Source organism: Tachypleus tridentatus, chromosome 13 (genome assembly GCF_004210375.1).
Source record: "Tachypleus tridentatus isolate NWPU-2018 chromosome 13, ASM421037v1, whole genome shotgun sequence".
Taxonomy (NCBI): domain Eukaryota; kingdom Metazoa; phylum Arthropoda; class Merostomata; order Xiphosura; family Limulidae; genus Tachypleus; species Tachypleus tridentatus.
In genome coordinates, this window is record NC_134837.1 from 250,002,105 (window position 1) to 250,017,268 (window position 15,164).

General features: G+C 31.1%; 1 protein-coding gene across 1 annotated transcript in view; it reads right to left on the reverse strand.

Annotated features, from left to right (window-relative positions):
- MED16 (mediator complex subunit 16) overlaps nt 1–15,164 on the reverse strand; it is a 42,113-nt gene that overhangs the window by 19,891 nt on the left and 7,058 nt on the right. Inside the window, 4 exon segments of the mRNA XM_076481262.1 lie at nt 755–838; nt 5,117–5,222; nt 8,673–8,807; nt 11,231–11,323. Coding sequence (XP_076337377.1) covers nt 755–838; nt 5,117–5,222; nt 8,673–8,807; nt 11,231–11,323 — 418 coding nt within the window.

Consider the following 15,164-nt stretch of genomic DNA (forward strand, 5'->3'; position numbering starts at 1 on the left):
TGTGTTTATTAAACTAGGCAGGTATTACATTAGTATAAAGGTTTATTTAAAATAAGTTAAAAAAAACAGAAGCAAATGTACATGTAGTATTTGCATCATGTAGGGATGATACAAATACCATTTCTATCAATTTTTTTACGTTGTTTTTGAAGAACTGATATTAGCCATTCCTATATTTTCTTCCTCTTTTGAAGTTTTTCTTTACTTGTTATTTTGTTTTATGTAATGTTTCAATAGTCACATGAAGGTTGCATTTATTATAAAGTTCTAAATTCAATTAGGTTCCAAATCTAATAGTTATTGTTCAATTAACATTAGCTAATAATTCCAACTTTATATTGTACTTAAGTTTTTAAAGAAACACCAAATATCTGTATAAAGCTAACTTTAAAGGGTAATTATAACTTCATTTACACTAGAACTATGACTGTTGTTTTTTAAATTACTAATAGTTAATAATACTTGTAAAATAAGATACTCTATTTTAAATTAAGTCACCTTATTTAAATTGGTTAAAACCACCATTTTGATTTTTGAATTATCATGTAGTAAAAAGGCAGATAGAAGTACAAGAAATTCAAACTTTTTGTCCAGTATTTGAAGATATTGTCATAACTTGTGACTCAGTCATTATACAGATACTGCTAATAACAGGAGACATGAGATATTTAAAACAACATTTTAATAAATACTCTAGAGCTTCCCTAAATATGCACTGGTACTACATGCCTAATAATTAGCAGAAACACTTTACCTTGTGATATTTTAACTGTCACACGATAGCAGGGTATAGACGAATTCACATGTCCATCACTAGTGACCACAAGAAAATCACCGTCTAAGAAATTACAAAACATATTTTAAACCAATACTGGCTTCTGTTGAAATACATCTCATGTTCTGATGTTTTATATCTAGTTTTAGTCATAAGAACCATGCAAAAACCTATGTTTTATGGTGTAAGAACATAATTTGTATTACCTTATATTGGTTGCAAATAAACTGAAGAGTTATTTGGTTATTTAGAGGTAAACACAAACTACACAATAGGCTATTTGAGCAGTATCCATCACAAGAATCAAACCTTACATTTTAGTGTTATAAGCCTGGAAGTTTAGTGTTCAGCCACCAAGAAGCAATAAACTGAATAAATGTTGTAATCATATGCACATTTACAAAAAGATAAAAATAAATCAGTTGCAAGGATCTGTTTGGATCTAAATAGTAGTTTGATAAAAATTTCATAGGTACTAAAATGTTTGCTTCACATTCTAATTTTAATATTAAGACTTATTCTGCCAGTGACAACACAATAACTGTTTTTTTCAGAACATCTATTGATAATACACATTTTATATAAGACTGTTGTTTGTATTTAGCTCTGCTAGTGTTCATGTATTCCATGTAATTTATGAAACAGATAAATAAGCTAGTACTTTATCACTATTTTGAAAAAAAATTTGAAATCTTCCTTTAGTCAGTAGATGTATTCCAGGAAGCTAAAGACAAGTCACAGATTATTATTAGCATTAAAAAAATATTTTTTTTCAAAGTTTATTTAAAGGGGTGACTGCCCCCTGTGACACAGTGGTATGTCTACAGACTCACATTGCTAGAAACTGGGTTTTGATACCCATGGTGGGCAGAGCACAGACAGCCCAATGTTTAGCTTTGTGCTTAATTCTAAACAAACCAAAAGGGGTGTCTGCAATGCTGAAGAAAATGTTCTTCATTTAGAGCACTATGGGAAATGTTTTGAGATGCTCCCTTGTAATTCAATAATCCCCTTGGGGTTGGTAATCCTTTTACAAGTAACTTTAAGGTGTTTGAGATTTGGGGTCAGTGGGACAACTCTTACCTGCTGAATCACTTTCTCAAGACAGCTGGTACGGGTATTAAAACTTTTATTAAAATAAAGTAGAGAACAACCTTTTGACCTTCATAGGTCATCATCAGGTTAGCAAAGAGAGTTTGCAACTGATCAGTGCCAAGCATGTTTTAGAGACAAGAGTGGAAATAGATACAGGATTGTAGGGGGCATTGCAGTATATTTTAGGTTATTAATTAGTATAGGTATAAAGGTTTTCCTTTATACTGGTTCAATTTTGGTTTGAGTTATTCTGTAAGTTGGGCTTCTTTGATTTTGTGTTTGTTTCCCGACTTAGTATCTGGTTGTTTTCTATGGTTATGCTGTGTTTATTTGATTTGCAGTGTTCAAAAACATGTTTTTTGTTTCTTTTAATCTGATTTCCATTTTTCTGCTTGTTTCTCCAATATAGAAGTTGTGGCAGTTGTTTCATTGTATTTTATAAATAATGTTGGTGTTGTGTTTGTAAGTGTAGTTTTTACATAGTTGACACTTTCGTTTTGTACCTGGTTTTTGGCATTTACTGGTTTGTTTGTTTGTTTTGAATTTCACACAAAGCTACTCGAGGGCTATCTGTGCTAGCCATCCTTAATTTAGCAGTGTAAGACTAGTGGGAAGGCAACTAGTCATCACCACCCACTGCCAACTCTTGGGCTACTCTTTTATCAACGAATAGTGGGATTGACTGTCACATTATAATGCCCCCACGGCTGCGAGGACGAACATGTTTAGCGCGACGGGGATGCGAACCCGCAACCCTTAGATTATGAGTCTCATGCCTTAACACGCTTGAACATGCCGGGCCGGCATTTACTGGAAAGTTGTATTTTGTTATAAGTTGTTTCTCATTTATGTTCATTGAATACATCCAAAAAATGAATATCATCTTATCAGATTCAAACAAATCCAACAAAAAGCACATGAAAACCAACTAAACAATGTCAAAAAACCTTTATTCTTACCAACACAAAATCAACTCATGCACACCACAACTATATGGCACCCCCAAACCTCACAAACCCAATTATCCACTATGACCCATAATGTTGACCTATGTATCATTCAACTACAATCTTGGTAAATACATAGCATGGGCATTTTCTAAATATGTAACATCAGCCAACTCCTTTAACTTTAAAATCTTTTCTTGACCACCTAAACCATAAGGCCTTAATGGTCAATTTTGATGTAATCTCCCTCTTCACAGAAGTTCCAAATACCAAAGATAGCTTTAGAGCTTTATATCCAAGACCCTAACCAACTGATACACATCCCCAGCAAATAATTAGTAACCCCTACAGAATTTACTACCACCAAAACTAACTTTATGTTCATTGATGAAAACTACCTACAAATAAATGGCTTAAGTGTGGGTAATCCCATACCACCAGTTCTAGCCAACATTTTCATGACAAAGACTGAATCTCAAATGATCAATTCAGCCTTGCACTCCCCACTCTACTGGTACAAATATGTTGATGATACAATTGCTGTATTTCCATCTACAGAACACACACACAGTTTTTTTCAACCACATTAACTCCACACACTCCAACATTAAGTTCCCATGTGAACACAAAGAAAACCAACCAAATAGTATTTCTCAACCTCAAGATCACAAAAACCGATACACAATTCAAAATAGAAATCCACAGGAAAAATCACCCTCATTTGACTATACATTCCCTGGGACTTAGCACATGAAACAAAACAAAAACTCAAAATATTAACAAACCAAATAAAGAGAGCCACAAAACTATGCTTACCCAATAAAATTTAAGACAAAATCAACAAAATAAAACAGCACTTCATTAACATCAACAAATTTCCTCCAAAAACTATTGAAAAAGTTATATATACACACACCTAGATCAACAACAAACAAACAATAAATCCCAAGAAACAACAAACTACAAAACTTTACATTGCTTCATACCATACATTTGTGATATCAGCAAAAAAATAACCAACATTTGGAAAAAACTTGTAACAAAACACAACATTCCAGTAAACACCAAATTTATTCAAACACTAGGTACAAAACTAAAGTCCACACTATGTAAAAACTACACTGACAAACACAACACCAACATTATTTATAAAATACAATGCAACAACTGCCACAACTTTATATTGGAGAAACAAACAGAAAAATGGAAACCAAATTCAAAGAACACAAAAAGACACCACATGTTTTTGAACACTGCAAATCAAATAAACACAGCATAACCATAGAAAACACCCAGACACTAAGTAGGGAAACAAACACAAAATCAAAGAAGCCCTACTTACAGAACAACTCAAACCAAAATTGAACCAGTATAAAGGAACACCTTTATACCTATACTAATTAATAACCTAACATATACTGCAACACCCCCTACAATCCTGTATCTATTTCCACTCTTGTCTCTAAAACATGCTTGGCACTGATCAGTTGCAAACTCTCTTTGCTAACCTGAAGATGACCCAGAAGGTCAAAATGTTTGTTCTTTAGTTCATTTTAATAAACATTTGAATATCCATACCAGCCTTCTTGAGATACATATTTACTTTTAGTGGGTTTCTCTTCATCATGAATCACTTTCTTCAGGATTGCCCCATTAAGGAGACCATACTACTTTGCCAAGTATAATGAATATGTTTTTTACAGCATTTCTTGTCACAATATAATAACTTTGACTACACAAATAACTTTTTATCTTGCATCACACACCTGGTTGCTTACAAAGGCTTTTCAAACACAAAAGACAGGACCATGGCTTAACATGATCTCACTTTAATAGAAATTTATTAATATAATTACATTAAATTTAAAGTTAACTTTGTTTGTGTACTAATGATTTTAAGATATGTACAAATTATATACATGATGATGGTTTGATTCATCATGTATACAATTCAAAGAATAACTTAAAATACAGAAAGAGAACACATTAAAATATATTGTTACTCAAGTACTACAATATAGCAGAGAACCAGTAACACATTTTCTTACAGCACTGAAGCAACTGACTGAAAAAAATAATAGAATTTGTAGCTTTCTACCTTTAGAATTTTCACCTTTTGATAAGATATTTTCATTTCCTTGTACCACTACATAAATCATGTGGCATTAAAATAACAAGAATTATTTGTTTCCTCAATTAAAATGTATGGTGATAAACAGAATAGTACAGTAGTGCAATCTCTAATTATTCCTGCAAAAGTTGGAAAACAGTTAAACAAAATAAATGTTCAATCACTTACTTTTAGCACAACATATATCAACAACTTTAAGTCTCGTTCTGAAGTGCCCAAGTATATCTGTTCCAGTGATCATACCACCTTCTGACTGAAGCACTAACACCCCAATCTACGTGTAAAAAAACCCAAAACACATGTACACATACAAAGTTTAGCTGAATCGAAAGCACCATAAACATATTAAAACACTGTTCAAATTATATTGCTTTTAATAACAAAAAAATATTAGATGTTTGTGTGGGCAGTAGTTCTTAGGTTTCCTTTTTTCATACCTTTTGAGATAAAAAACAAATTCAGTAACACCTAAACTAACATCTAGTTCTCAGGTTACGTTGTACTTGGGTGTTATATTTTAATCAAATATCCTTATCAAAGTTTATGTAACAAGAAAAGAAAAATGTTAAATTCTATAATTTACTCTTTCAGTCCTGTCCTGGATCCTTGCCTTGCCCTGATATTTAGAATTGTTGGTGTGGAATAAGTGAAATAACTTAGTAGAAATACTTGGTTCTAAAGTCTAAATGTAATTACAGACATAGTCATTAAAATAGACACACATATATGTATGTGTGTGTGTGTTAAAAAATTTGGGAGAGTTATTAACTCCTTAAAACCCGAATGTCCATTTAACAATAACAGTTTACCCATCATAAAGTAACAACATCCTCTTAAGAATATTTATGTTTTTTCAAGTGAAAGTAATTCAAATCACATTATCGACAGAATTACAAAAAATTAAATATTATAAAGTTTGGTGATAATTATTAGGACAGCAGGAAAATAATTCTGGCAAAATGAACAAAAATTATGGATTTAAACAGTTAATAGCAACTTGCTAATTAAGTCTATATGTATCCAAATTGAATATAAAATATTTAAGGGTTAAAAATACTGGTAAATATTTGTGAAATAATTAACCAATTATATCACAAAAGATTCAAGAATTACACAAATATTTCATTGTTTCCACTTAAAAGTTTTTTTTCAACTATGTTAAACAGCACTTAAAGCCTCACCACACAATCCAATCATTTGTTTTGTTAAAACTTTATAGTAGCTTTTTTATTCTTTCAAGGTTGTTAATGTTTTGACATACAAGCTGAATACTAGTAAATGTGAGAAATGCAACAGCACAAACTGAAATTCTGTTTACTCAAATATTTTTTTATCCTGCTCTATTGACTGAATAATTACATATTGCAGGTATACACATATCTATATTCATTGCACTGAAGACTTCTACAGTATTATAAAGTTAAAAATAATATTTTATTACAGCTTGAGTGACACAGATGTAAAACCTATTGACAGGTAAACCAGTCTAAATATTTGACAGACTGGTATTCTTGATGTATCAAAAATAATATCATTTAATCCTAAGCACACAAGAATTTAAAATATGTGGGTAGGTTATCCAGCAGGCCTAAGATCTGTGATAGAAAAATCACATCAACTTGTTATACTTTTTACATATTCCCCTTTATCTGCCCACTCCAGATCCCATATTAGATGTGGGTAAAATTTAATCTACACTTTACCTCCCACAAGTTATTGTTTAAAAAGCCTTTTATTCAATACTAGATGTCATCAGCCAGACTGGACAATGAGAGGACTTTTATGTACTATATATATATATATAGACACACAAGACTAAAAGGTATGCTTTAAACACTGAAATAATATGGAAAGAAATCTACAGTTTGCGTTCTTTGTTAGGGTTACTAATTTCCAATGCTTTGCCAGCTTTCATCATTTAAACTGTAACTGGAATGACTACCATTCCAAACACCCTTTTCTGTCTTGCCTAGGAAGAAGACTGCAGATTCTAGAATGAGTGATCTGACTTATTTTGTTCAAGTGTAATTTTCATCTCACATGCAACTATTCTAATTTCAGCAGTAAATAATCAACTCGATCCAAATGTGTTACAAGTATGAAACTGAATAACTGAACATTTCAAGTTACCATTTGTTTCTAAATCAGGCTTAACCACGAGTTAACTTATGGCAGAATTGCCTACAACCAAATTTTTTTCTCTTGAGAACTAAAGCTATTAATGTTCCTGGTCTTCTGACTGGAAGGTCAAGGTGTATCACAAAACAGAGTTCCACCTTTTTCAAAATTTCTCCTTAAAAGATTAATGATCATTCAAGCATTTCAATTAAAATTAATATTCAAAGATTTGAAAAAAAAACCAACAAAAACAAAAAAACAAGAGAGAATCCTCAATATCCATACCACTAAAAATTCTTTCAGGAAAGATTAGAGTAAATTAATCTATGCATCTGTGTTTCCCTTTTTTTTTATTAGCTATACTTTTTGTACCAGCAATAACAAATGTGTGGCGAATGTATAACTGTTTCAATTTTATTAGTCATTAGAACCTCCACCACCCTACTCTCAAATTGACATTTTTTTAGGCAGGACTAGGATAAATTAATCTACAAAACTTTAGGTATGGTCAAATACCTCAGTTAAAATGAGTTTGACCTTTTCAATCCAAAACTGTAATTACATCTCAAATCAGTCAAGAGATGATGGAGCTACGAGTAAACATTTGAAGTTGGAAAAAAAACAACAACAAAGAGCTGTTCTCATTTGTGGTTAAAACTAGTAACAGATAATATTTTTACAAATTCTGAGAAGTAAATACAGAGTTGGATTTTACACACACACAAATATACATCTCTGGCAAGCAGAACTGCACTATCTCAGGTTGATACATGTGGAATTCATGGTTGTCCAAACTCAAAATTTTCTAATTACAGGCATTGGGTTAATGACTATCTAGATTTCTATTCACAGTGAAAACAGATTTTTGTTCCTTTAAGGGAAAATGTTGCATTTAAACTTGCGGTAAATAAATATTTTTCATTAGAAAAGAAATAACTGATAAAATAGCTTCCATATTCCACAGCACATATCTTAAAGACTGATGCTTCCTCAAAGAAAACCACTTTTGCATTTAAAAAATATCTAATTGCTAGATATATGTATAACTTTCTAACACTAAAGACTTTTACAAATGCTAAAATTCCATTACAAAATAATAGTATTGATCGTTCATGCATTTTTTGCATTTTATGCAGAGTTTTTATGTTGGGATGAAGGGTGGAAAACATTTATTTTTCACAGCTTTATCACTTAGTCAATTTTGACCTTATATGTATTGATGTATTTTTTAAAATAGTGAACAATCTAACACCTGTGTTAGTTCTTGTCAAACATAATTAATGTTTAATTCTGTTGCACAATACACATGTTTGTTGTATTTTATGTCAAGCTATTTGAGGGCTATTTGCAATAGCTGTCTCTAATTTTGAAAAGCAGACTAGTAGAAAGGTAGTTAATTAACATTACTTACTGCCAACTCTTAGGGTATGTTTGACAGACTGAACAGTGAGATTTTACAATCACAATCACTCTTAAAATGCAACCATAGCCTCAAAGTATGAAGACATTTGTTTTGTTTTCATTGATACACTGGGCCACACCTGACACTAATACACAAGATAAAAAAATGACTACTAAGAATAGTTACTACTGGAGAAACACTTACCAAACCTGTGCTGCAAACTACAATACAACCTTCACAAGGCCGGCCACCAAACTGACGAACCGATGGTCCAAAAGGAATGTAGTTGTATTTTTCAAGAAACAAAGGACTGTCTTTTTTCTCCATGTTGAGACCAATCTGAAATTATAAATATGAAAACAAAGCAAACTGTCAGCTCTGTTATTTTGTGGTGTAAAAGATGATCTTAATTTATAAGCCTCATAATATCAAGAAATATAAGTGGGAAAAGATCTGAAACAAGTTGTATCCAAGTCATAATAATTTAGCAAAGTTCAGTGTCTTATAACATGTGAGACTCTATGAGAACAAAAGTCAGTGATAAAGGCCATACAAATACCCCAAGCAACAGATGTATCATAACCAAGAAGAATCTTTATTTGGAAATGAAGCTAACAGCTTTGGGATTTACCATGATAAGGCTTCTGGTTATATCTCTCATTCAACCACTGCATAACTCAAGCAAGAATGAAATAGATATTCATACTATCCTATGTAAAGACAAATTTTGGTAAGTTGCTAAATGTAATGCCTATGAATTTCTGTGCAATTTGACTGTTGAAACTTGCACTGAGAAACTGTCACCCTTGTATATTACTCAGATTACGGAAAACAGAAAAGAAGACTGCATATCTGTCAGATATGGCATGACAGAACATGATGAGGCTCAAAAATCATTTTAGTATAACACAGCTGTACTCCAACCCAACCTCATTCTCAAACTCAGCCACCACTCTTGCAAAATGCAACGATTGGCATAGCTTTAGAACTTTCAATTTGATGTTGGAATAAAAGAAATGCTTACAATTTCTTGAAGACATTAAAAAACACAACAACAAAAGTAGAATTCTAAACAAAATTATTCAGAAGAATGATGCACAACTGCAATGAAAATATCATTAACTGTAAATGGAATATCAAAAACAAACTAACCCAACCACTTAAGAGTTTCAAATTCAACTATGTAGTACCAAAAGTTTAGATAAACTGAAATTACATTACCTGAAAAATTATCTATTTGATACAATGAGAATAAAGTGTTACTGTTGACAATGCAGATTTTTAGAAAATGTGTTAAAAAAACAAAGTTTTAAGGATAAAATGAGCTCTGATAAATAAACCATAACAGAACTACAAAAGCAGCAAACCTTTTTGCCAATTTAACAAGTCTTTCAGCTTAGTTTTAAGGTAACATATGATGTCAAAAATAATGACTGAATACAACTGAGTAGTCAAGCTGTGACATCTGTTAAAGAAATAAAATTTTGATTAGTTAATCTGAATTATTAAACTGTAAGGACAAAAAATGGAAGTGGTTATCGTGTCAATTTTAACATCAAGGAAAACTAGAAATACAAGCCTATTTTATTCCAAGATTGTCAGTAATACAATAAGGTAAACTGATGTTGTTAAATGGAACTATTACAAAGGAACATACCATTAATTCATACTTTAGCATAATTCACAATACACATATAACACAGTTGCCATTGCATGAGATTTTGAGAAGACTGTTATAACATGCTTAAGTTACCTATTGACATGAAAGTTTGCAACCTAACAAATTCACAGACACACGGTCTTTGATCTATTGTGTTAGTTTCAAGTAGGATCAAAAACACAATTAATTCTGAATATCATTTATTCTGTTTTAAACTGCTTAGAATATACCATAAATGTTTATAAACAAAAACATTATTTTTCAGTTGTACTGTTGATAAAGTTGTGTTTGCAAAGTAAAGACTATACTATACTTGATGTTTCTGTATTTCCATCTAAAAAACGTATGTAGAGGGTATTATTATATGCATTCCTAAAACATATTTTTTTAAGTGTCAAGTAATGTTTTTAATAAAAGGTTTTCTTTTGCACAAAGTCTTGAGAGATCCAATCTAACAAGAGAAATGATGGACCACAGTGTCAGTTTAAATTAGTAATAACAGGTTTCTAAACACATTTTTCTAAACTATTTATTCACCAATTGTAAACAAGTTTATGACTTTACTGGTTACAGATCCTTAATAATGTATATGCCACATTAAAATATAAACAAAAGAACATGAGTGATTTCACTTATGTTTTTATCAGTTGTTTACACTGAGTGTCAAAACACGCAAAAACAAAAATTACTCAGCCTGATGTTATGTATGGATCTCATCAGTTTTGAGTAGTATAAAATATATACCTTTTTTTAAACTATACTCTTTGTACCTGTAATTTTAAACTGTTAACTGAAAATCATTATGTAAAAAAAAGATAGCATTAAATTTTTATAAAAACAAAACCATCATGTTTTCATGCATATGACATCATGTACTTCTCATTTGAAAAGGCATCACATCCAGAATGTCTAAAGTTTCCAAATGTTTTTTGCTGTGTGAGACTAAGTTACTTGTATGTTAGTCCATAATTAAGAAATCACTAAACATGCTTTTACATTAAAGTACTCAAAACATTTTGGTTTTCATAAACTTTGGGTAAGTGATAAAATGAAATCAGAAATGAAACATCAACTTTCTTTCAAAAATGGCTTTTTCCCTTACCTTTTTACCATTGTGAAACCAAGAAATACTAAGAATGTTTTCACCAGGAAATGATGTCATTGAAAGCTGTGTCCATTCATTTAAAAGATAATCCTAAAAAAAAAAAATATCCCCTGTACAAAATGCAGTAAATATTTACATCAAATATATAGATGTAGTTAATCTAAATTTCAAAATCTAAGTCTACCTAGATAGATTGTATGTGCCATAAAAAGTGAACAAACTTTATACATCCTGACCAGAAATAACAAACAGAATAAAACAAGTTTTCAAAGATTACAACAGAGTAGGCCATATATGTCGAACACATTACAAATCTTGCATAAATTTAAACTCCTAATGTGGCATACTTAAGAAATAGTTGACAAATAAAAACCAAAACCACATGCTCTAATACAAGTTTGTTTGACCACAGCTTTTAAAATAAATTGTACAGTAAACATATTTAGAACAAATCACTGGAACAAGAAATGCAGTTAGAATTCACATACATCTAATGTTTAAGTGTAGTGCTTTTTATTTCCAGAAAATGTTTCCCATCATGTCTACTTTACAGAAGTGTAGTGTAATTGTAATGCATGGCCATAATACAACTATACTTTTTTATTAATCAGAATGTTACTGTTTTGAGCATATCCCACCTTATACCTCACCTAATATCTCAAAGTGTGATAAAATTAAATCTTATATTGTAAAAGTTCAAAAATGTAGATTACAGTTATTACTACTATTTAGTTTGTTTTGAAATTTCATGCAAAGCTACTCAAGGGTTGTAATTGCTAGCTATTCCTAATTTAGCAGAGATAAACCAGAAGTAAGACAGCTAGTCAGCACCAGTCACTAGCAACTCTTGGGATACTCTTTTACCAATGGACAGTTGGATTGACCATCACATTAAAGCATGCCCACAGCTGAAAGGGTGAGCATGTCTGTGATGAGAAATTGAACCTGTAACCTGCAGATAGTAAGTTGAGGCACCCTAACCACCAGGTCATTCCAAGCCTACTATATTTGAAATATGTGGTTTTTATGTATATGCGATGTAATAAATAATATAACACTTTCAAAATGTATTCTACTACTTCTTTATTTAATACTGCCCTACTGGTTCTTTATCATTTGCCCACGTAGTATCACAACTCTTTTGTTTTAAGCATAAAGGTGAACAATGGGCTATCAGCACTGTACCGTCTTGAAGATTGACCCCTTGAATATTAACACATAAAACAATTGAAAATACTGAGTTTCCATATGGTATGTATGAATACAGTATATGTACTTGATGATGTTAGAAAAACATGCAGATTCAGGAAGTCTTGAAAGAAATGAACAAAAACCCTATAACCTGAGAACTTCTGAAAGGTATACCCACTTGCATCACTTCTTAACCCATCCTTATATAGACAATCAAGCTTCTAGAAGAAAGGTTAAAAACTTGGAATGGATTCCCTGAAGTTTAATTTTAGCTTAACATTGCAGATTTGAAATACAAAAATTATTACTGCATAAACATGATGAAAAGATAAATGCAAAGAGGTGTAAACTTTTTTCAAAATGAAACTTGCTTAATTTATGAAGATTAATCTATCACATGATCAGGACCTTTGCATCCAAAGAAGTCTACAAGACAATGCATAAAAGGTGGAAAGAAGCATTGCAAAATCACTGCAAATTGAGGTGAGACAGGTATATTGTCTTTCATATACACATTTTATTTTTTAAAGAACCTTCAAAAACCTGAAAAATTAACAACCAGGATATCTCCAGAAGTGTCTACAGGGTATAATAGGTACTCTTAAGTTAAAAGAAAATGTAAAGTAAGATTAAAAATAAGTAAATAAACTATTGATATAAGAGAGAAAGTGTTACAAAGCCTTAAATAAAACTGTTAAAAACTTCCTAAATAGTACTCTTGTGAAACAACTTGAAAAAAAAATGCATAGAAATGAGACATAAAAGGAGAGAAAAAAAACATGAGTGTTTCAAAGTAGGAACCTGGAAGGAGCATGACCCATGAATCCTTTATATATATATAAAAAGGACTTAATTGAAAATGAAAGCCAATCAGAAACTGTTAAATTATCCATCTTCCTAGAAACTTTAAATACCAAAAAATATTAGGTAAAATGACTAGAATGTGTGCTAAACTTGTTTAAAATGTGACTGCTTTATTTCAGAAAGCACACCTTACAGTATAAGATAACTAGAAAAAAGAATCAAAACTTGAAAACAAGTATCACGATAAGAAATTTACATTAACAGGTTCTACTGAGCTTTCAGAAAAAGTACATTACATTAGAGAACATGCAATCTGACTAGAACATAAACAAATAAGAAGTTAATGTTAACAGGAACTTTGTAGCTGCTTAAATATCACGTGTGCCTTGAAAAATTCCTAATATAATTAAGCAAGAATACCTAATGTATGTTAAAGTAATAAGATGAGCAACAAGTAGGCAGTAAAAAATGTTTCAAGATGTTGCAATGGCTGAAATAACAGACATCTAGAACATACCTTTGCAAAATTTACATTCATTATAAGGCATGCACACACACACATATATATGTAATAAAATATTATGATGTCTGTGGGTCACTTCCATAGCTTCAAGAAGAAAACCTAGAAACCTGAAAGTCTGCACACATACTAAGTGAACCCGGAAGGGGTGCACTTGGGTATTGTTACTTACTCGTGTGCAGGCATTTATGCACACTTTTCTGTAATGCAAGCTAGTAAAAATCCACAAATTTACAACATTTATGTTTCTTGGATATAAAATCATGTTTAAAACATTTTTATCTGTTCTTTTATACTAAAATAGGTTCAGAATACACAGACTGACAGTCATCTAGAATATGTCAACCTAATAACCTGAGAGTGTGCATTTATATATTTATAATAAAAGGTAAATTGGAAAAGAAAAATTCATGCACAGAATTAAAATGTCAGAAACATATATTAAACTTAAAAAATTTAAGTCACAGTATGTGGTTTTGTGTTGGCATTTTTTTTTTTTTTTGGCAAAGAACACTGCACAACAAAGATTTTGCTTCTTGAAAACTGTTGGGTGTTCCTTAAAGATTTTTGGCTGCTGATCACAAAAATCACATCCAAATTTGCCCATCATGTACCGTTTCATCGAAATCTTGGTTTCACCAGAACATTGCTACAATGGAAAAACGATATTGGGGCAACTGAAATCCGTCAATGCTTGCTGACTACTGTTGGACACTGCAATGTTATGCACGGACATTGAATCAAAAAACAAAAATCAGGAGCAAAACACTTTTAATTATATTGAACTTAATAGCGTATTAGAAACATAAATGCAATTAAATACGTTATTGCCGGTAAACAGTCAACTATCTATTTCTCAGTTCCTACATGATGAAGCAAAACCAAAACTATATTTGTGCATACCCACCAGGTACCTGTCACAATCAGCAAAAACTTTTCAGAAAGCAAAACTTTTCAAAAAAATTGTTGTGCAGTGGAATTAATCTAGATTGTTTTAAAAAAATCTCATAGTTTAAAATCAAACATTTTATCCTAATACCTGAGACTTTTAATTAATAAGCAATATAAACATAAAATAAAAATATTTAAAAAATGTAAATGTGTTTAACCAACGGTACAGTTACTTTATACTTGACTGTCCTGTATTATGTTCCCATGTTTACTATAATCCTGTATTAACTACTTGTAACTGCATGAAATCTGAGAAGTTTTCAGTTAAATATACAAGTCTGTTGCACATGAAAAAAATCAGACGTTACACAAATATTTATACCCAAGATATGTCTGTGAATTATGCCAATCTGAAATGGACTCAGATAAATTAGATATTCATGTAAAGAGTAAGAATAGTTCTGTCTACCAAACAGTTTCAGAACCTCTGAAATGTATATAACAGTTTTTTCAAGTATCCCTGTA